The following is a 24,205-nucleotide window of genomic DNA, read 5'->3' as shown; positions in this document are numbered from 1 at the left end:
CCCCTCGGGGCACGATGGCCTCAAGCCAACTGTCCATCCAATTCTCCAATCAAGCGCTTTGGCTATAGTTCTATGTTTAATTTGATCTGAACATCTGGGTCTACCCTTAAAACGCTTTTGCTCAAAGGTTGGGCCATTTCGTGCATAATTGGTCTACCCACATGGAATTTTAGGGAACATTGTGTTGCCGTAGGCGGGTAGTCTGATATACCCCAGTACAGGTTTCTGTTATACCCCAATGGATATCAGTCCTACAAGCACCCTAACATTATTTTGAGGGACAACTTAGATTATTGTCCTGGGGTGTGCCGGTGGTGTGGTTGAATTCTATGCTGTGGGGAGCAGGGGTTACTTCACTGGGAGGCGGAGAGGTGGTCACTGAAGCATAGAGGCTAGCGCAGTGCCAAGGTGCCCAGTGAATGCCACCAAATCCCTGAGCACCGTTTAATGCAGGAGGGTCCGGCTCTGGCCATTTGACCTCATGGTGACCTTGGTCCAGAAGCCCAACCCTTATATGAAAAGCGTGTCCGGGATGCATTGGTGTTGGGAACCCAGCGGAGAAAATGTTACTTTCGGCAAATTGAATGAAAATAAAGTGTAATGCTTCCTAATTGAGGTCTGGTCGTTCTATTGAAAGCAGTAGCTGGGATTAGGTGTAATGAAGAGGTGAGCCCTTCCTTCTTCTCGTTCCCATCTCCAGGTAGTTCCATTCACCCACTTCTGCTTTTTAGTTCTGGCTTTTAAGTGGGCGTGCAAGCGCTGCATATAAAACAAAACTGTTGGTGTGGAAAACTAATATCCGATGAGGAGGGAAAGAGGAGCACAGCCTGTGAGCTGTGTTTCCTCCCCACCCATTGCTATTCTGGTTTCTGTAGCCATTTCTACCCAGTACCTCCCCATCCACCCAAACGCATCACTGGGATCAGTTTCAGCTAGCTGAATGCTTTCAATGGTATGCCAATGCTATTCTGTTTATTTCCAAGCAGTTTTCTGAAAGGTAATGGCTTGATTGCAGCTCTAAATCTAGCTTCTGGTGTAATAAAAATGTCTTAAGGGTGTGTGCCTTCAGTCACTTCACATATAAGCAATGTGTGTGTTCTTACATCTCTTCGTTGTACTAAATTCCTGGTGAAACAAGCATTTGCAAACTCGTTCGTTTTTGCTCTTGTTATAGGTATTTGTCAGGGAGTGTCATAACATGGAAGGCAGTAACGCCATTTGCTATCTCGTGGGTAGGTTGTTTCAACCTAGCAATACCTATGCTTGTGTTGGCTTTCAGTGTTTGTTGCTTTCTATTATGGGACTAGAACGCAAATACAAATCGTTAATATATAGCCTAGTCACACTTGATAAGTGGAACCGAGAGCTTTATCTCAAAAATGACAGCATGAATATATTTGGGATAAAATGCAGGTCGCATTAATATACCTTGCACGTTCAGTGTGAGGGAGGAGTCTTCACTTATGACCCTGTTATGCCTCATGTGAGCTCTTGGTGTGGGGAATTTGACCATTCACACGGTGGGTATGCGCTCGCCTGGGCATTTTTTAAATTTGTAATTAAATGGAATGATGGTAGGCCTACCTCAAGAAAATGTGTGGGGCTAATCCACACACATTTTGCGGGGCCTATAGACACAGTATGCCGTGTCATATCCCAACTAAATATGACAGCCAGGAGTACAAAATGCATCTCCAGAACAGGGAGGACCAAACATTCCCCCACCCATGGCTAGCCTGATTAACAAAGGCGCCATGGATCCGCCCTGCTCTTTTGTTAGGCCCTGCAACCGGTGGCAGTGATTCACATAACGGGGTCATTCAAGCAGGCCAACATGGCGTCTGGCTGCAGAGGTTAGCAAAGGAGATAGGAAACTGTGACAACCTTTCATATGCAACTGCCAACCTGAAGGCATCTGCCATCTTCAGTATCAATGGCAGTGAACTGTCATGTCTGGGACTGCGTGTTTACAGTAGTCCACCTCGCAGGGGGACCCAATTCATAAGATATGAGAATGTGGTTTGCAGGAGCCAGAGAGTCTGGTCTCGCCACAGCTTCAAGGAAAACCTGCCGCTTTAATCTGGAACCACAGATGGCTCCATTAACCAGAGAGACACTTTGATCCACAACAGACAGGAAGATGGGTGGGACTTAGTATCATATGTTACCTTTTTCAGTTGCAAAGCAATCTGGTGCACCTCATGCATACTAGAAATAGTGGTGGCGACCCAGGATTGGTCCATTAAGGTAGGTTTACCCTACACCAGTCCCTGTGGCCCATTTGGCTTTAAAAGAGGGCTGAGCCCCTCTTTTGACATATCTGAAGACTTAGTAAGGAGTGGCAAGAAGAACTCATCATTGGACCATGGCTGAAGGTACAGCCTGCTTTACATCTTCCTCCAGTGAAGGAATGCCAGGACCTCCGAAGAGGGAAGCACGTGGTTAGGTCCCCCTGTTCCTCCCGAGAAGGCCCCTAGACGCATTCTATGACCCATTGCCCCATTGCTGAAGCCAAGTAACCTTGAACTGTTGTGGTGATTTACCATAACTACTACTCTCTTGTCAGTATCCAGAGTGCACCCCTTTTCCTTCTTTGAAAGTGTTTGTCCCCAACATGTCTTTCCAGGGTGGGTTATATTTCGTAGTGTTGCTGGAACTGTCTGTTGTGATATTAAAGTAGATATTTTTGATAGAAACGAACTGGACAGTCGCTTTTATCATTGGGTAATGTGTTTTTACTGTGTTGCAACTAACCAACGATCAACAACCTTTCTGAGATGTCTGCTGTTCGTCCACGTTGCCAAAATTGGACAAGGAGGTTTATAATTTGCTTGTTTTCCAATCTGTTCGTATCCCTTCTGGTGTAATAAAGGTGTGGGGCTGATTGAAGGTTTAGAAACAGATATTCATCCCTGGACCACTGGTGCCCCAGAAGTTGATTCGTCACATTGGTGGCAGGCGGTCGGATCTAGTTGGAGACTTGCGCACAGCTTAGTCACCCAACGATAAAAGTACTATTGCAGACAACGTTTAGTCCTGCTGGTTATTTGTAATAGTCATGGATCTTGAGGCAGAGACTGGGAAAGGCATGAGCAATGATGTCCTGCGCATCTTATGTCAAGAGAGGGGACTTCTCCACTGCACTAAGGTTAATAAACCCGAGTTGCTAACCAGCCTCCATTCTTGGGTAGAAGCAAGGGTGGTTAGGGAGAAGACTCCAGGGGATGGGCTAGGCCCCGTGTACCCGATTGAAGAACAACTTCCGGGAGGGGTGGTGGAAGATTAGGAAGACGGCATGAGCAGATTTCCTCGCCAACCTATCCGTCCAGGGGGCAAGTGTGTTTTCTCAACACTCTAGTCAGTGAGGTCCGGGGCTGGGGCGGCATCTCGCAGGTCCCAAGCCTCAGCCACAGGCTCGAAGTGGCCCAGTAATTGTTCCGGCTGTTGTAGCTGCTAGAAAGCTAATGTTGGAGGAGATGCGACCAGTGCTGGAGGAACCAAAACAGCAGGACATGGTCGCAATGGAGCGGGACGGCCTTTTTATCATCGGGTAGGTCATATTTGTATTTTCGTGGTGTTGCAACTAATCAACCATCCACGACCTTTCCGAGATGAGCCTGCTGTTCGTCCACGTTAACAAAATGGGATCCCTTCTGGTGTACTAGAGGTGTGGGGCTGATGGTTTAGAAACCGATATCCGTGAACGACTGCTGCCTCAGAAGTTGATTCGTCAAAGTTGCCAAAGAGTAAAAGTCAATACCCTTTGAAACAATTCCATCGGGTGGCCTTCTGCTCACAGTGCCCCTGCCGCCCATGGTTGTAACCGGGCCTATTGCAGGGTGGCATCCTGCGCATGCCATATTCGGAGGCATTGGGCAAATTTAAATGTGTGTGCTAGACTTTGCTCTGCTTTTTTTTTTACACGTGTTTTTAGCTATATTGCACGTGTTCCATGCAGTGAAAATACATTTTGATGAGCAATTAAGAGTTCAACGTTAGCGTGTAAAATGGTGTTTGATTGTAGCATTCCCGGGTGCAGGGGTGTCCTGCTGTGCAGAGAGCCAGCCGGGATGTTGTAACACAGCTTGCATGATCTATTGGGGGTGTACCTCTGCGGTCTAAGCGAGCCCCCCCCCTGGAAGCCTGCATCGAGTGCTCGCGGCAGTTGGCACCCTGCGGGCTCTGTGCACTTGGGTCCTGTTGTTCAAGGAACATTGCTCGGAGGGGGGAGGAGGAGGGGGGGCTGAGGGGCTGGCAGGCGGGACTGGAGAGAACAGAGAGTGCGCGCACCACTGGGACCCCCGCTCATGGTGAGTGAGGCACGCTGGTGACCGTGCTTATCCTGCCCTGGCTTCTGTTCTCGAAGGAAGTGCGCGTCTTGCAGACGTACAATATGCGTTTCCCGTCACACTTGCGATCGCAGGTGGCGGGCACACACTGTTCTTTGAGGTGGCGTCGTGCTGCTGGCTGTGCTTTGGCAATGCGTGCACTGGTAGAGTGCCATGTAGAGGCCCTTTGAGTCATTCTTTAATGGAGTTTTATATGAACGAACTTGGATTTGCTTGGAAGGGACCTGCTATTATTATTTTTTTTAGCATGGTCTAATTTATGATTTTAATGCATCAATGGAACTTATGCTACGTGTGTGTGTAGGTTTTGATAGTTTGGGTGATTAGGCGGCCCTTTAGCGTCACCTATAAGTCAAAACTATTGCATTAGAGTACAACTAAAAGGGAGATGACGTGAGGAGGGAATCGCAGCTTTTGAATGTTTATTTACCCACCCATTGACTGCCCAGGGCCATGCTGATCCCTATGGTAATTCCACCCACTACCTGCCCCTCCCTGCCCAAAACACATCCTCCTGGGATCTCTCCCAGCGCGTTTTATCAAGCAGTAACGTAAGTTTTCGCTTGGCAGTGTTATTTCTAAGCAGTCTGCTCGGAATGAATGGCCTACTTGCAACTGAAAATGGCAATTGGGGTAATAAAAATGCCTTTACCAAGTGTGCCTTCATCCACTTCATTTAAATGTCTTCATTGCACCAACGCCCTGTTAAAAACGAGCACAGCAAAGCGGTTTTGGCTAGTGCTTATGAAATTCCTATCCCATACCGCCACAAAAGCCCTAACTATTAGCTCTGCCAATGCGTGATTTTATTTATGTTGCTGTATCGTTTTGATTTGTAATTAATGTGATAGTTCTTTTGTCATTGAATGGTCACTGTTCTGGCAGGACTTTTATCAGTGGGTCAAACTGTATGCCAGTGTAGACCGCTAAAATGCCTGCTCCTGCCACATTTACCGCTTGCCTTCGATTTAACATTCTTCACCGCTTCTGAACTGCTGCTCCTGTTGGGTGGGGTTGTAGCATTCTGATCTGCCTGGCAGTGTTTTTTTGTTTTTTTAACATTCAACCTCTGCTCTGTCATGGCAGTTTCCGACAGCTTAGATCATTTGTATCATAACTCTAAATCTATAGAAGTATAGCACATAACAGTATGATTTAGGAAATGCGGACAGTAACTTTAAACTGTTTGAATATTGGTCTATTTGGGCTGTCAGTTGAGGACCTGTAGTGCAGTGCACCCTGGGTGGCTCCTGATTTACCCAGATTAGTGCAGAGGGGCATGAGAAGAAGTCCAACAAACCCTTCCTGTTGGCTTATTTCGCCACCTTGCATCGCATTCTTTCGACGGTCTTAACCGTGGCTGACCTCCTGCCTCACTGCTCTTCATCAGTACCGGTCTTTACCCTGGCGGACCTAATCTATCCCTTCACTTCATCAGTACTGGTACCTACAAAAAACAAGGGGTGTTCCTGGGAGTCCCTCTGCCGGACATTAGAGCCTTACCCAGATTCTTTTGCTCACTTCCTTTCACATAGGAGAATATCAGTCTTTGTCATGCCCTGGGGCAGTCCAGTACCGAAATGCCAGGCAATTCTCCTCTGAACAATAGTACCAACATCAACCCCAGACACTTGTTTCGGTCTGGTTGGACCTCATCAGTAGGGTGGAGCTGTGCCCATCTTAGAACGGTGAGCAAGAGGTCCACGTCTGGATTCTAGGGGTGTACCGAATAGTACATTTACTATTCGGCCGAATACCGAATAGTTGGCCAAAATATTCGGCCTGAACCGAATAGTAGTTTATTAATAGAAATGTGTCAATATATGTATGGAAATATTTCTTTTGAAATCTAAACGTAGGAACATTGCATTATCTGGTCTCACAAAATAAAACAGATGGAAAGAACTTGATATTGCTGTACTATGTATAAAAAAAAAAATAATTTTGCCACCAACTTTTTAAAAACACGTTTAAGTTTAATAGAATCTAGAAACGTGTGTTGTCAGGGAAACAAGAACAGCAAGTTTGCTGCTTTTCTGAACCTTAGCAAGTCATTTTGGCATGTGAGGCAAATTTGTTTTTCCTCCAGGTTTCTTGGGGGCATGGGGCAGAGTGGGTCAAAAAGATTATGGAGTCGCCACCATAAACTATTTCTAAGGTGTAACCTGCCTGGAATGGCAGTGTATTTGAAAGGTTCAAGACATTTTCACAAAAGCATTCCTACATGTAGGCCCACTGGCCCTGTACAGTCTAGACCCACCCAGTGCAATTGAAAGGATGTGCACAACAGGGTACTAGATAGTAGTTGTCTATGTTCCTGAAAAGAAATGTTCGTGACACTGTAGCCTTTGAAAATGTGATTTGTAGCCAGCGGACAATCTTATATTTGTTTGAAATCCTGATCAGGCACCAGTCGTTTATTTATTAGTGTCAGCTCTTGTTGGCCATACGCCTGCACAAAAACTGCATTTCACGGTAGCAGCCTCAAAGAAGAAAGGGGAGGGGAAACTACCGTTGTCCATCCACGGGATGAGAGAGCCATCTCCAAATTATAATTTCACAAAGGACCAATGCTTCATACAAGCAGTGCTGGGCAGCATCCCTACCCTATCCTAGAGCTTTTGACAAAAGAAATGTTTGTTGCCGAAATTCCCCTGCGTTAAAACATGGATAAAAGGCAGTCAGTAGCCAAGAGACAATTAGGTGTGTCAGGGGCATTGCGTCTTTGTGAAACAATCACTGAACTTACCTAATGCAGCAGTGAGTGGAAAAGGAGAATGCGGACTGGTGGGTGACCCTGCAATCACCTCCCCGCAGGTGATCGGCCAGACATCTCTTTTCCTGTTCACCAGGTCAGGAGAACATGATGGCTTCCACAATGAGCAAACAAATGCCGCAGAGTGGGAGCACAGAGCAGAACGTTCGTCTCAACATGTGTAGAGCATGGGCTGTGTGTGTTCACGGCAGCGGGCGTGGGCCTGTCACATGGTAATGCATCGAACATGTGTGCAGTCTACAGCACCTTGGACGTTAGGTAGGGCCTGCTGGGCCTGGCAACAAAGGGTATGCAAACTAACGGGATGGACACAGATGTTGAAAGTCGAAACACTGCATGCAAGCACTGTAGGGTGTAATTACCCCGCCTTCATGCAATCTAAGTACGTAGAAGCAGTGACGTCTTACTTACATCGCTGTGAGGCTAAGTGGGTTTTTTGGGGGATTGTTAGGCAACCCATTCTGAGCAGTCATTGAAATTGTAACAAAACAAGTTAAATATGTATCAAGTTCTACTAGCACAAAAACATGAAACCACAGACTCTGAAGTGCCCGGGCATCGCATTTTGGGGAGCAATTGAATACAGTCAGTTCGCTGGCCGCTGCTTCTGCTGTTATGGGAGGCCATGCACGCTGTGAAAATAGTTAGCTCTCGTGACCCTTAGTCCTCCTGCTGCCCCTTCCCTCCGTCTGCGGTCGGTGTGTATTTATATGACGAGCTTTGCCCAGAATTCCAGTTACGTGCTTAGTTAAAAATGACAATACAAGCGGAGGTGGAGATGAATGCTCAGACCAGCGCCACATGCAGCACGTTGCAAACTAGGGGTGTAACTTAGGCTTCGAGTGAGGAGTCCAGTAAACAGTCGGCCGAAACCGAATAGTGGATTTTCAGCCGAATGTCTGCCGAATACTCACTCGAAGCCGAAGTTCGGTACACCCCTACTGGATTCCCCTAGTAACTTAGGGTGAGACCCAGTGTTAATTAAAATATGAAAATAACGAGGGGGGGGGGTGTCCTGGCAGTTCCTCTGCCAGACATTAGTCCTGGTTACGAGGGCCTCAATTTGATAATCATTCATGAATCATTGCTAGTGTTGACCTGAACCAATCTCAAGTAACTATCACTCATCCTGAATCTTTTAGTGAATTAAAATCAATTTAGCATATTTCACTTTCACTGCAATCCCATTCAAAAGTATTTTTGCCTGTTTTAAAATTATACCTGTTTCTCTAAGCTTGCTGGGGGAACTGGGATTGAACTGCATTCTTGATTGTCTTCCTGCAACCTGTGTGCCCTTATTTCCATCTCTTCATATTGCATAGGGAGGGGAGTGAGTAGTCACAGGGGAAAATTGATCATATTGTCTTTTGTTGAAATCAAGTTATTTCTGGGTTGCATTCTTTCCCTTCATTGCATTTCCTTGAATCATATAAGGTATTCTCTGCTACAGTATCCTTCACATTCATACTCCTAAGTGATTAAAGAGATTGTCAATTTTGTAATATTCCCCTTGTTGATTACGTCCATATTCATAAGTGTGCTATTCAAATATTTTATTCATAAAAGTGTGATATATATTGTTTAATTCTTCAAATAAATCTTTTAATTTGCAAAACAAACCTACTTCTTGGCTCAGTGAGGTCAGGGGGATTCAAAGAGAGGGGCGTTATACAAGGGTTCATCATCCAGATTTAAAGAACTTTGACATAAAAATATATAAATAAGGGCTTCCATTGGGCATCCCAGACTAGGCATTGACTTAGTTGGATTGCTGGATTGAAGTCACAAGGTATTGTGCATTTGCCATGTACAAAGGCCCAGGTACCCGCACCATTTTGCAGCTGTTGCCATCTTATGGCCAGATAGTACCATTATAGCACTGCCTGGAAAATCCCTATACAAGTGTTGCAACTATTGCCTTTCCCAACGCTTGTAATATGCTGTGGTTTCCCTTGTTGCTTCCTTATTTAATGCGTCTTTCTTTGGGTTTCTTTTCTCCCTCTTTATGCAGCTTCAAAACCATCATCCACTACATTGACAATCAGTTTGAGCGCTACCTGCATGACGAGAGCGGCCTGAACCGGCGCCACATCATTGACAACCGAGTGCACTGCTGCTTCTACTTCATCTCCCCCTTCGGTCATGGGTGAGCTTGACATGTGACTGTCTGCTGCTGCTGCTGCACTGCTGGCGCGCCTTTCCCTGCTCTCCTACATCACGTTACAATGTTGCTCACTGAAAGGCCACGGCTGGCGGCTGGGACCTATGACGCTTCTCCAGATTGCATGAATCTGCTGCTGGCAAATGCTACTACGCCCAGCGGCTAGAACATAGGCCGCTGCTCCAGACTGCAATGATGAGTCACTGGCCAATAATGGGCCGCTGACGATGCTTCTGCGCCCAGTGCCTACAACATAGAGCTGCTGCTCCAGGTTTCATGCATCTGCCGCTGTCAAATGCTCCTACGCCCAGCGGGCTAGGACATAGCCTGCTGCTCCAGGTTTCCTGCATCTGCCGCTGGCAAATGCTCCTAATGCCCTGCGGCTAGAACATAGCCCACTGCTCCAGGTTTCATGCATCTGCCGCTGGCAAATGCTCCTACGCCCAGCGGCTAGAACATAGGCCGCTGCTCCCGATGTCATGAATCTGCTGCGGTCTAGATTATAGTTGGGGGCATAAAGCAGCTGAATTATGGTCCTGATGCCTAGTGGATTGACCGTAGGTTCTCTTCACTGGTTAAGGATCATTTGGCCATGAATTCTGATGTGCCGCAGCTGTAAAGCGGGCTCCCATCACATCACGCTGTGAATACACTAGTGGCCGGGTGGCCCAGTGATCAGGGCTGGAAAGCAGGACACAATTGTAACCCGGTGAAATCCTCTACTCTCCCCAGACAATAGCAACGTGTGTGAATTGCTGTGATGTTGTACAAAATCATTGCTTTTGTGTAAAATGTATAAACCACGAACCATGCTCTGGGCCGTCATCGTGCGAGCTGAGCTATATTTGCCGAGCACAGTTGGCTTGTATTTATTTGTTTCTAGTGCGCCATAGCCCGCAGGTATCAGGGCGCAGTTAACACAACTGTTGACAAGACAAATGGTTCCACCACTCTTTAACAGAAAAGCACTGTCTTTAGCTTTCTTTTGAAAGAAGCAAGGTTTTCTTCCTTACGAAGCAATTCTGGGAGAGCATACAAGCCAAAGCAGCCTTCACCGAGAAGGAAATGCCTTTGCCTCTTGCTCGCCTTGGTCGTGTGATTGATAACCGATTCGCCGTGCTGGAGCACAGTATTCTGTTCGGTGTATCCCTCTATCATTTTGGTTAGGTATGCGGGGGCCTTGCCAAACAGGCATTTGAGTAAATGTGAGGATTTTAAAGCATACCCTCTCTGCCACTGGCAACCAGTGGCGTTCTTTCCTTTGGTAGGATACATGGTCCCTCCTAGGAATGTTTTGAACTACTCGAACTGCGTTTTGCACGACCTGGAGTTTGTGTATGCTTTCCTTACTGCCTCCCCCTCCACCACCGCTTAGGAGGGCATTACAGTAATCCAGCCTAGGCAAGATGATAGCATGAACTGAAGTTTTGCAGTTTTTGCTAGAGACCAGCGCGTTGTTTTTCCGTAGTATTTTCAGATGGTATTGTGTGTTTTTTATGATGCTATTAAAATGAGCATCTGCACTCATAGATGCTTCTAGTATACCCAGGGTTTTGACTTTGTTTACCACTGGGATAAAGGAGCCATCAATCAAAAACTGAGTAACCATGCCCCAGTGTGTGGTGTTTGGTTAGTAGTAAAAACCATAAATTCTGTCTTTGAACCATTAACACACATCCAGTTTTTGACCATCCATTCCTGGATGGATTTGCAAGCAGAAGTAAGATTGGCTGGGTCAGTCTCATAGTCCTCACTGGGGTCCATTAGCAGTTAAGTTATCTGCATAGTTTGTGAATTGTAAACTCCTTGATTCAAGTTGGTCACATAGGCTTTTTGTATAGGTTTAAAGGGGGCCGGCGAAATACAGCGCCCCCTGCGGCACTGCGTATTTAACAGGGGCCGTCTTGAAGCATGCAGTACCCCAGCATATTTTAGAATGTCTTTAGCTGAGGAACGAGTTTATCCACGAAATGACCTCAGTGGAGCCATTCCCCATGGATGGCAGTATTTTAAGCAAATAGGAGTGGTCCAATAAGTCGAACGCGCCGATAGGTCCAAGAGGATCAGTAGAAAGGTGTTGTTTTCTTCTACTGTATCCAGCCTCTGTGATTGCAAATTAAGCAGGGCACTCTGTCCCATGGTGACTCCTAAAGCCTGACTGATTGGTGCAAGATGGCAGATGCCTCCAGATGGGCCTGTAATTGGCCAGACCGTATGCAGGATTTTTAATAGGAAAGGCGTGTTTGTAATCGGTCTCATATTGCTGGGGTCTTTAGGATTAAGGCCGGCTTCTTGATTAGGGGTGTAACTACAACTTCTTTGATTCTGTTGGGTACATTTTTGTGCCGGGTAGATGCGTTAAAGAATCTTGTCAAGAAAGGGGTGAAGAGTCTGTTGTTGGCAAGGATTACTTTAGATGGTATTGTGTTTCATAAACCGGATGTAGGTAGCATTTTGATGAGAATATCCTCCTTTTCCTCGATGGTGACATTTTGGAAGGAGAATCCTGAGCCTGAGCCTGAGCCTACCTTCTTGGTGTTCAGTTCAGATGCTTGATCCGGGGGTATATTCAATTTATCATGACGGATTTGGATTTTATCCCTTGCCTGAAGGACTTTGTCCTCTAGTGCTTTTTGAACATTGACAGTCTGTCGAGTCAAGGGAAAAAGACAGAGATAAGACTGGGCTTTTCCCAGTTCCTGTACATTTCAAACAATTTGTGAGAGTTGTTCTCTGCTTTAATTTGTACATCATAGAAGCATTTTTTAGTTGAAAAAATCTTCAGTTTGTATGATCTTTCTACCAGTTTCCATTCCGCTCTATTTTTCAGTTTTATCTTTGGCCCAGATTTGCTCTGCCCGTCTTCTCCTACAGCAGGTCAAGTTCTGGGGAGAAGCAGTTCTGTTTGTTGGGGCAGTTACAAACTGTTAGTGATCTAAGTGGGGCTTTGCCTCTGAGAGAGTGGATAAATGTTGTTTATAAAGTAGTAGTAAGGTGAATGGCTTAAAGCCGCAATCACTTACCCCAGCCCCTTTCCTGGCCACCCATGCCTGCTGATCCTTGACATTTATGCAGGGTGAGAGAGTGTGCTGGCAGCGGCTCGTCCCTTTCAGTAAAGCTGATGATGCTTGGATGTTGGGACTGGAAAAGGAGGGGTGGCAGTAGCTCCAGCTGCTGAAGTCCTCACCCTCAGTTCTTTGCTGTGCTGAGTAGGAAGTTGAGATGGCCTTGGCTCCCATCCCTCCCCCTCAAGGCATAGATTAGAGAATCAGCTGTTTGAGGTGGTAGGGGGAGGAAGGGAATGGAGCACACATCCTTGCTCCTATCTAGCTCGCCCTCCTTGCGATTTCCGAAACTGCTCGTATTCAATCAAGCATCCGTCCCTCAATGGCAGCAGCCATGCTTGCTTCTAGCTCGCCCTACCTGCGACTTCCGAAACTGCTCGTATTCAATCAAGCATCCGTCCCTCAATGGCAGCAGCCATGCTTGCTTCTAGCTCGCCCTACCTGCGACTTCCGAAACGGCTCGTATTCAATCAAGCATCCGTCCCTCAATGGCAGCAGCCATGCTTGCTTCTAGCTCGCCCTACCTGCGACTTCCGAAACTGCTCGCATTCAATCAAGCATCCGTCCCTCAATGGCAGCAACCATGTTTGCTTCTAGCTGTCGTCCTTGCGATTTCCGAAACTGCTCGTATTCAATCAAGCATCCGTCCCTCAATGGCAGCAGCCATGCTTGCTTCTAGCTCGCCCTACCTGCGACTTCCGAAACTGCTCGTATTCAATCAAGCATCCGTCCCTCAATGGCAGCAGCCATGCTTGCTTCTAGCTTGTCCTACCTGCGACTTCCGAAACTGCTCGTATTCAATCAAGCATCAGTCCCTCAATGGCAGCAGCCATGCTTGCTTCTAGCTCGCCCTACCTGCGACTTCCGCAACTGCTCGTATTCAATCAAGCATCCGTCCCTCAATGGCAGCAGCCATGCTTGCTTCTAGCTCGCCCTACCTGCGACTTCCGAAACTGCTCGTATTCAATCAAGCATCCGTCCCTCAATGGCAGCAGCCATGCTTGCTTCTAGCTCGCCCTACCTGCGACTTCCGAAACTGCTCGTATTCAATCAAGCATCCGTCCCTCAATGGCAGCAGCCATGCTTGCTTCTAGCTCGCCCTCAAGCATCCATGCCTCTGTTCCCCACTCGCCCACCCATGCAGCTTGCGCACTATGGCGGTAGGTGCATAATAAACAGTCCCACTGGCTATCCCAATTCTGCCCTTTCTTTAGGGCGAGAACGTTTCATGGCCAGAACCTCTCTCCCTGGCCGCTCATGAGCAAAGTTGGGCGTACTGTGTGGAAGTTAGGAATGAGGCGCATGGGCTCTAGTGGCTAAATTGCCGCCTTTAAACCCCAGTTCCCAGCTTTCAAGAACTGCTTTCGAACAAAACTGCAACTCTTGTGATTGCCGGCAAAGCACGACCTGTGCCTAGAATTGTGAATGTGTGTAATGCAAATGTATAAATAGGCACATTAGAGTGCCTGCAGAACTGTCCCAGTTGCATGTTCCTTCCTCATCATGCCCCGAGTACTGTAATCTGGTCTTCACCAGTCTCCATGCGCTGTGCTATGCAGCATCCCCTTATGTTTCCGGTGCTGCGGCTACATAACATTTCCCTGTAAAGGGCCTCTCCCTTCTAATAGTTGTGCTATAACAGGTGCATAAAAAGAAACCTTTTCCGCCATCCAATTATAGTGGCTTCCAATTGATTAGGCACGTGGATGACCTGGACAGTCGCACCCTGAGCATTTCAATGGTTTAATGTAAAAGATCCAAAACATGTCCCTATCTGCCTGATTTTTATGAGATGGGAATGTGAAGAACCTGTTGGGGCCCTTGCATGTCTCGTTACTCGTGGAGGCCCTTTTTCATAGCCCCGCAAGTCTCTGTTAAAAGGTGCTTGCATACCTTCGGCTGCCCTAACCATGATGCAGTCAGTCGTCCTCAAGCCCTGATAAAGCTGTAGCCCAACAGTGATATGACCAGTAATCCGTATGTCCTGATAAAGCCATGTTCAAACTAGCCAGTCATCCTTGTGTCCTGAAAAAGCCATAGCCAACAATGATTTAGCCAGTCGGTCTCATGTCCTGATGACCCAACAATGATATAGCCGTTCATCCTCATGTCCTGATGACCCAGCAGTGATCTGGCCAGTGATTCTCATGTCCTGATGACCCAGCAGTGATCTGGCCAGTGATCCTCATGTCCTGATGACCCAGCAGTGATCTGGCCAGTGATCCTCATGTCCTGATGACCCAGCAGTGATCTGGCCAGTGATCCTCATGTCCTGATGACCCAGCAGTGATCTGGCCAATGATCCTCATGACCCAACAGTGATCTGGCCAGTGATCCTCATGTCCTGATGACCCAGCAGTGATCTGGCCAGTGATCCCCATGTCCTGATGACCCAGCAGTGATCTGGCCAGTGATCCCCATGTCCTGATGACCCAGCAGTGATCTGGCCAGTGATCCCCATGTCCTGATGACCCAGCAGTGATCTGGCCAGTGATCCCCATGTCCTGATGACCCAGCAGTGATCTGGCCAGTGATCCCCATGTCCTGATGACCCAGCGGTGATCTGGCCAGTCATCCTCATGACCCAACAGTGATCTGGCCAGTGATCCTCGTGTCCTGATGACCCAGCAGTGTTCTGGCCAGTGATCCCCATGTCTTGATGAGCCAGCAGTGATCTGGCCAGTGATCCCTAGGTCCTGATGACCCAGCAGTGATCTGGCCAGTGATCCCTAGGTCCTGATGACCCAGCAGTGATCTGGCCAGTGATCCCCAGGTCCTGATGACCCATCAGTGATCTGGCCAGTGATCCCCAGGCCCTGATGACCCAGCAGTGATCTGGCCAGTCATCCCAGTGTCCTGATGACCCAGCAGTGATCTGGCCAGTCATCCCAGTGTCCTGATGACCCAGCAGTGATCTGGCCAGTCATCCTCGTGTCCTGATGACCCAGCAGTGTTCTGGCCAGTGATCCCCGTGTCCTGATGACCCAGCAGTGTTCTGGCCAGTGATCCCCATGTCCTGATGACCCAGCAGTGATCTGGCCAGTGATCCCCATGTCCTGATGACCCAGCAGTGATCTGGCCAGTGATCCCCATGTCCTGATGACCCAGCAGTGATCTGGCCAGTGATCCCCATGTCTTGATGACCCAGCAGTGATCTGGCCAGTGATCCCCATGTCCTGATGACCCAGCAGTGATCTAGCCGGTCATCCTCATGTTCTGATGACCCAACAGTGATCTGGCCAGTCATCCCAGTGTCCTGATGACCCAGCAGTGATGTGGCCAGTCATCCTCGTGTCCTGATGACCCAGCAGTGTTCTGGCCAGTGATCCCCATGTCCTGATGACCCAGCAGTGTTCTGGCCAGTGATCCCAGTGTCCTGATGACCCAGCAGTGATCTGGCCAGTGATCCCAGTGTCCTGATGACCCAGCAGTGATCTGGCCAGTCATCCCAGTGTCCTGATGACCCAGCAGTGTTCTGGCCAGTGATCCCCATGTCCTGATGACCCAGCAGTGTTCTGGCCAGTGATCCCATGTCCTGATGACCCAGCAGTGATCTGGCCAGTGATCCCCCCCATGTCCTGATGACCCAGCAGTGATCTGGCCAGTGATCCCCATGTCCTGATGACCCAGCAGTGATCTGGCCAGTGATCCCCATGTCCTGATGATCCAGCAGTGATCTGGCCAGTGATCCCCATGTCCTGATGACCCAGCAGTGATCTGGCCAGTGATCCCTGTGTCTTGATGACCCAGCAGTGATCTGGCCAGTGATCCCCATGTCCTGATGATCCAGCAGTGATCTGGCCAGTGATCCCCATGTCCTGATGACCCAGCAGTGATCTGGCCAGTGATCCCCATGTCTTGATGACCCAGCAGTGATCTGGCCAGTGATCCCCATGTCCTGATGACCCAGCAGTGATCTAGCCAGTCATCCTCATGTCCTGATGACCCAGCAGTGATCTGGCAGGTCATCCTCATGTTCTGATGACCCAGCAGTGTTCTGGCCAGTGATCCTCATGTTCTGATGACCCAGCAGTGATCTGGCCGGTCATCCTCATGTTCTGATGACCCAGCAGTGTTCTGGCCAGTGATCCTCATGTTCTGATGACCCAACAGTGATCTGGCCAGTGAATTTATTTTGATGTCCTGTTTTGAAAAATGACCTGCCTTTGTGGCCAGGGAAATGTAAGGAGGTCTACAGTTCTCACAGCATTGCAGTCTTTTCTTGACTACAGCGGCCAGTGCTCCTGAGAGCAGAACAAGCTCTTGGCTCGTTTTTATGTGCTCTGCATGAGTGCCTTGGTTCCTGTTCATTTGTTGCTGGAAAACAGCTATCAATCCACACTGTTGATTTTTGCCGGTGAAATTCATAGAAAAATAAAGGAAGCCACCTGGGCAAGTTTCAGTTTCCTGTATTATTTAAATATTCAATTGCAGAGTGTTTTTCAATGCCCATATTTGGATGCGACCCCATGACGTAGAGCCAAGTTTGGAAGCTGGTAACACTCTTGCACCCACCACACTAGAGTCTGGCCTCGTCGTCCTCAGTCTAGTTCCTTTGGGCAGCCGGAAGAAGAGAAAAGACACACTTTTTGTGGCCGTTTTCTGCATTTCCTTGCTAGCTGGTCTGTAGGAGGTTGTTTTATAAAATTCCGTAGTGTGTGCAGAATTTGCAAATGCATTATGCTGCTGCATTTCCTGCTGTCCTGGGGGTATGTTGCCCAATGCGGAGAGCCTCTAAACGGGTATTTATGAAAAAGTTCCAAGTGAAATGCTTGATTTAGCGTTTGCGGGGTCTTCAAGTGTGTAGAAACCACAAACAGAATCTGGTACACCAAAGTTTGGAAGATGCAGCGGAAAAATACGCACCCGCCCCTCAAGATCTATTTCTATTTATTTAAAATAACACGTTTTCTGCTAGCTCTCATGAATGCCAATTGGTCAGTCTGGTATCCACCGATTTTTAGGGTGTGAAGAAATATGAGAATCTGGTTTTGCTCTGCTCGCTGTTTCAAAGGACCAGTGATTCTGACAATTATTGCCCTTATAAAAACCTGTCTACCCTTAGTGCTGCCAGACCCAGGTCCTATAGAACAGGTCACTGAGAAGAGGGCATCGAAGGCGGCTGATACTCTAGGTGCAGTGCGGCTTGATGCTCCATCCCTCCACCGACCCACTGCTAGGTCCTCTCCTCTAATCTTCCAAGCAAGCTCGGTGTGTACTTAGCTGGCAGCTGGTGGAGTGGATGGAGGTGAATGGAGGCTGCCTCGCATTGACCTTTACTTTGAGCGCATGCTGGACTTGGCTGAGTGCAGAGCTCCAGGCCTGAATGGCGTTTGTCGTGAGCGATGAGCTGTTGTTTTTTGTCCCCTCCTCGTGATCAGTGAGTCATTGATTGTTGCCATCTCTACTCTGGCTCTTTAGTACAACGCTTATGCTTATCCGTAAGTAAGCTGAATACTGTTGCAAGCGTACCATTTCCCCTCTTTGAGATCATCTATACAGGGAAGAAAAAAGGGAAAAAGGGCACTGTGAAGGGCTCAGTAAAAAAGCTTGTGGCTCTGCTGACATAGCCACCATGACTCCCCCCATGCAAGTTTTAAGAAAGGTAGCCTCTCCTACTATGCCTGTTATCCCAGTCACTTCTCCAGATTTGATTGTGGGCGGGGTCATGGAGGCTATGGCTACTACCCCTAAGGCCTCCTCTACATCTGAGCGGGGACCTTTTGTTTGAGGCTCGGGCACTGAGTCTATCTACGGAGAATATGGAGACCATGGCTACAACCCCCAGGACTCCCTCCCTTGACATTGAAGAGGGACAGTTTGTCCGCGGTTCGGCTTATGAGCCTACGTACAAGGCAAAGGATCTACCCCGAAAGAAAGGATTTGCCGTTAATGGTTATCCCCATCAACGCCTGGGATCCTGATAAGTTATCAGGCCGGTAATGACGCTTGTCAATACGTGAACTCGATGATTGATGCGGCCACTATCGCTGGAAATCTTTCATTCAACTCGCCCCAGTCTATCACTTCCACCTTAGACACAGAAGGGCCCAAGAACCCAAGAATAATCCACAACCCCAAGCTAACCCCACAACCCCAAGCTAACACCGTGTCTACCACAACGGCCGTTATGGTGGTTAACTCCCAAGAGAAGATCAGCCTTGACCAATGGATCATCGTAAGGGCCAATATTAACCAACTAAATTTGTGTCAACATTTTGATAACTTTAGTAACTGGATGGACTCCTTAGACAATTGTGTGGGGGAACAATCACACTGTGAGGGTGGATATTGCAACAATATCCAGCCCCTTCTGACAATTTCGCCTGGCCTCTCCCTCTATCGAGAGAGGGGGGGATCGAGCTCCATCTCCCACATTAACATCCCATGACTTGGCTCCTATCATTGGCTCTGAATTTTCAGTGGGTCCTGTCGTTCCTTGTTCTGGAGAAGGGTAGAGGGGGGGGAAGTCATCTACACCCTTTTCCACTGATGGGTCCCGCGAAGTCCATGTTGGATACTAAAATCCCTATTCCAAAAAACCTTCGGGTAAGGAAGTCCATAATGCCTTGGCCCAGGGATAAGACGTGCGAAACTCTGTCATGGACAAAAGGAACTTCATGACTACCAATATTGAAAAACCTACCGGGAAAGATCCCAGAGATGAGTTACAGGTCCTGGTCTGGCTTTGCCAACGAACTGGGCCAGGGGAGGTTAAACGCATCGACCTGAAAATCCTATATATGTTGGAAATTGACGAGTGGTGTACCCAGGAAAACGGGGACTGTGTCCTGGTCGGATGTGGATCCAGTAATTTAGCAAGCTACCTTAGTGACTGCAACTATCTGGCCAGAGGATCATCAAATCTGAAACTTAAAGTGGATTCTCCTGAAGGCTTGTATCAACTATAATCCATCAACATCCACTTGAGAAGGCTGTATTTGATGAACTTTATGTTACGTCGGCTGTGAAGATGGTGTTTTTGTTTCTTCTGTAATTTATGTTGTAGGTTTATTTTTTGTTTTAGCGCTCCGATGCCTGCAGGCTTTCAGCGCCTTATAAATAAACAAACACGTCCAATGTTTGCCTAAAAAACGCAAGGGTACTGCATGGTTTTATTAATGTGTGCATGCAAACGGATATGCATGTGTTGCAGAATGCCACATGTACCCCTAGATGCTGGCACCGCTTGTGGTTCACTACTTCCACCTGCAGACTCCATTGCGCGTCACACGTGAAACACATGTCCCAGGCATGACCTGGGCCTTCAGCAGTCGAGGTCGAAGCCATGTGGATCCGTTGCTGAAAAGGGTATAGCGCTGGACCCTCCTGGCTAGAAACTGGGCATGAGGCCAAATGGGTCAGTCGGAGGCTCGCCCGAGCCCCTGAATGCCTGGTACAGCACGTTGGTCCTCCTTGAGTAGCAGGCCTTCTTGGAATACAGGGTCCGGGTTCCATCAGTAGACACCATGGGCAGGCAAGGGGGTCTGCTTTGACCACCAGCCCCCCCTCCCCCTTTGGAGGTATTGAGTAAACGCAGCACACCATCAACCACCAAGAGTCATTCAAACAGAAAGGAGGCCAGCCATTGGCAGACCATCGCTTGAGCACACCTGTGCATTCTAGAAGGGTCTCTTACACAAATGCATACTCTCCAGACAGATGCCTGCATATGCGAGTCAGAACCGTTTACAGTCTGCTTGCTGGTCCCTGCCTTGGGATACAGGCATCCAGTGGCCCAAGATGAGGCTTCCTCTTACACAAGGGAGCGCAAGGGATCGCCATGTGACCCTAAGGTGTGGTGGACTGGGTCCCACCGAGGGGAGCCATGTTATACAGGCAACAAAGACACTCCCAGCCAAGCCACACGACTAAAGGAGAGAGGGTACTCTGGGGTACTCCAGGCAGAGCACATAAACACAGAGCCACACCCAGGCAGGCTTCAGATTAAAAGTCCAGCAAAACGTACAGGGCGTTGCCACACGTGGCAAAGGAAATGGGCTTTCTACCGAACTATGACTATGGAGTATGATGAGACCAGTAGCCATGGTGGTGAATACATGTGACTATCGGCATTCAGTGTTAACAAGGCCGGGGTTTCACCATTGAATGAGCCCTGGATATGCTAATGGCAAACCATATTCTACGTGTGGGTGCACCAACAGGTGAAGTGGGTCAGTATAGTCAATGCCATAGCAACATTGAAAACATCCTTTGCCCCCGGAGTGCTGAAATGGCCTTGCATTAAAAGGGTTGGGAATACTGCACAGGCTCGATTCCCTAATGATTCCAAAGTAAAGACGCCCAGCCCCTTCTCCGCCAACTTTTAAACAGCCTCAAACTTAATTAAAGCATTCCTTGAGCTTAATAAACCCCCCAGCATCCCTCTTGGAATGTAATCATGTATAATCGGTGATTTGCGTGAAGGGCTGACCGCCAGCCATAGATCTTGCAAATATTTGCACCAGGGAGCCGCAGCCAATCCCAAGTCTTTGTCCGCCTGTCACTGTTTTCCCTGGGGCTTACTGTATTTTTTTTTGTTTCACTGGAATGCTACTCAAATTAATGTTCTCTTCAGATAGAATATATTGTATTTGCAGAAGCATTAATGGGAGATGTCACTGTAGGAAGTTGGGGCACACTTGTATTTTTGTAAGCTTATGCATGGGAAAGCTGCAGCTTTAGGACGACGAGAGACAGAGGCATTTGCTGTATGCAGACACAGCAGTGCAAGTTGCAAACACAGGCCACAATCCTGGGACAGCGTGGGCATGGCAGTCCAAGCTCCTGACACAGTTCCAGCAGCGAACGTGGGGATGCACGCGTCTCCCACTGTCCAGTATCCAGGTGCAATTACAATGCAGCTTCTCTTGCTCGCCAGCATCCGGGTACGTACAGAGTGGACCTAGGACCTTACACCACTCTGCATTCTGTCAGAGCGGATATAGCGGTGCAAGAGTCTCCTTCTGTCCAGTATCCAGGTGCAGTGTCGACATTGCGCTGCGGCTTCTCATGCAGGCAAGCGTCTCCTACTGTCCAGTATCCAGGTGCAGTGTCGTCATTGCGCTGCGGCTTCTCATGCTGGCCAGCATCTGGGTGCAGAGTAGAGTGGACCTAGGTCCTTCTACCTAGAGCAGATATAGCGGTGCAAGCGTCTCCTACTGTCCAGTATCCAGGTGCAGTGTAGTCATTGCGCTGCGGCTTCTAATGCTGGCCAGCATCCGGGTGTAGAGTGGACCTAGGTCCTTCTACCTAGAGCAGATATAGCAGTGCAAGCGTCTCCTACTGTCCAGTATCCAGGTGCAGTGTCGTCATTGCGCCTCGGCTTCTCATGCTGGCCAGCATCAAGGTGCAGAGTAGAGTTGGACCTAGGTCCTTCTACCTAGAGCAGATATAGCGGTGCAAGCGTCTCCTACTGTCCAGTATCCAGGTGCAGTGTCATTGCGCTGTGGCTTCTCATGCTGGCCAGCATCCGGGTGCAGAGTAGAGTGGACCTAGGTCCTTCTACCTAGAGCAGATCTAGCAGTGTAAACGTCTCCTACTGTCCAGTATCCAGGTACAGGTTGGACGTGCCGCTTCACACGTGGTCCAGTGTCCACATACAGGGTTGACCTGGTGGTGCAAGCTTCACATGCCATTCAGAATCCTGCTACGGAGGGGACTCTTCCCTGGATGCTTCGGTCACTGTCCACCCACGGTGCTCCAGTCTGTTCTACAAAGGGGATCTCCTCATGTCCCATTCAGAGCTTGCCACTGCTGCTGGAATAGCCGAGGGTCCAGTTATGTTGGAATATTTTTCCAGTAGCCGACTGATCTTCCTCACCCCCTTTTACGTATAAAAGCCTTTTTTTATATATTTTATTTTATTGTATTTCGATAATATATCTTTACAACAAACACATTTAAAAAATCAACATAAAACCAGTATTCTTATTTCTTTTCCTTACTCGGTTTACAATAATTTCGTAGTACTAAACATGATAACGAAGGTGAATAAAGATGGGTATCAAAACAGCATTAAGTCATAATTATGACATATCTATCGACTACATGATCAAACCTTAACCTGTATATCAAGCGGGATTTTAGAGCATTGCATTCAGTCACAATTTAGCTTTTGTTGGTCGCTTCATCACATCCTCATTGGTAATCCATGATGATTATTCTTTTTCCAACTTGCTTTCAATAATAATTAAAAAATAATACAAGTCCATAATCAATGATCTCCTATGTCCCCACATACATTGTAGCCACAGAGATTCAAAATCATAGATGGCAAATTCATCCACATATTTCCCAAGATGAATTTGCCTATCTTTTGCAAAGAAGGGACAGTATATTACCCGATGTTTCAGAGTCTCATTTAGTGATGATTTACAAAATCTGCAACCTTCTACACATATTAGTAGGCTATGCTGCCAATTTTTGATCCGAGCTGCTGTTCTGAAAAGGTTGAATTTAAACCGCATATATAATTCGCTGATCTTTTGACAGGGTACCTGCTTGAAATATTCAAGTACTGGTTTGTGGCTATGACGAAATTTGGCATATTCCCTATACAATGTATAGGACCCAATTGTGTCTGCTGTGACTGCCCAATCATAGTGACGTAATTTCACCTTCACCGTTTGTGGCCGTTTGATTAAATCATCTGTCTTCATAGCAATTTTTTCTAGTGTTTTTACACATTGTTGTCCAGCATCATATACAGATTTTGGTGTTCCCTGTTTTAACATGTCTCCAAGATCTTCATACAATGAGTTTGAAACTGGGTCTAGCATTTTTGCATAACTGGCCATTTTGCGCCACAACTATTTCGTAGCCAGCGAGGTGAGTCCCAATTCATGAATAATTATTGAATTTGGCAGTGACATGGGTAAATGCAAGACTTGCTTCCATATTTTGCCTTGCACCTTGTTAAGAATTATACCAATTTCAAGAGAACATAAGTCTAGCCCATAGATGATCGGTTCCACTTTAAGCGTATAGTATTCAATTAGTGGAATTAGTGAGAATTGACAGAGCTTCTTGTGTATTAATTTCATTTGAGAAATTAGTGGAGAAGCTTTAGTAATAATTTCCAACTGCCATTTCGCAAGTGAATCAGCATTTGTTAAATTGTACCCTAAATATATCAAGCCCAGTGCCCGTGGAATAGACAGCCCTTTGATATTCCCTTTGTAATGCATTAGCTTTTTCTTGTTGGTAAGAACCATAATATTCAATTTCTTTGTATTTAGGTTCAAGTTGTGATTGTCACAGAATTCAACCAGACATGTCAATTTGTTTTGCAGTCCGAATGGAGTAAGATTGAATAGTATTCGATCGTCCGCAAAGGCCATCCAATCCAGACGCAATACCCCCAATTTGACGGCGAAGGAATTACAACTTGACCATATTGCACCCATCTCTGTTAAATACAGGTTAAATAGGGTAGCTGCAAGGTTGCAACCCTGCTTAACTCCTATATATGTGTCAATTGGGGAAGTAAGGGAACCGTTTTGATCTATTTTTATCCTGTAGTTCGTGTTGGTATGAAGTAGTACAATCATTGCTATAATTTGAGGTGGTATATTAAGCTCTTGCATTCTTCTCCAGAGAATTTGTCTTATTACCGAGTCAAATGCTCCAGATATATCCAGCAGAGCCATATAAATTGGACCATGATCTTTCATCCTAGTTAGCTTTAATAGATGAGCCAGTATGGTAGCGTTTAGTTGCGTGCCCATTCCTTTCCTGAAACCAGTTTGGAATCGGGAGAGGATCTCCTGTTTTACAATAAAGGTGTTTAGATCTTTTTAAGATTAGGGCAGCAAATACTTTTGCTGTTGCATCTATAAGAGCTACCAGTCTA

At 47.3% G+C, this 24,205-nt stretch overlaps 1 protein-coding gene across 2 annotated transcripts in view; it reads left to right on the top strand.

Annotated features, from left to right (window-relative positions):
* Positions 1-24,205, top strand: part of LOC138492705 (septin-2A) — a 568,103-nt gene that overhangs the window by 225,407 nt on the left and 318,491 nt on the right. For both annotated transcript variants that reach the window (XM_069620052.1, XM_069620053.1), the window contains exon 6: positions 9,137-9,271. In XM_069620052.1, the coding sequence (XP_069476153.1) occupies positions 9,137-9,271 (135 nt within the window). The remainder of the gene's footprint in view (positions 1-9,136; positions 9,272-24,205) is intronic.

Source organism: Ambystoma mexicanum, chromosome 10 (assembly GCF_040938575.1).
Source record: "Ambystoma mexicanum isolate Mex_15411 chromosome 10, UKY_AmexF1_1, whole genome shotgun sequence".
Lineage (NCBI taxonomy): Eukaryota > Metazoa > Chordata > Amphibia > Caudata > Ambystomatidae > Ambystoma > Ambystoma mexicanum.
This window is presented reverse-complemented; position numbering and strand designations above follow the sequence as displayed.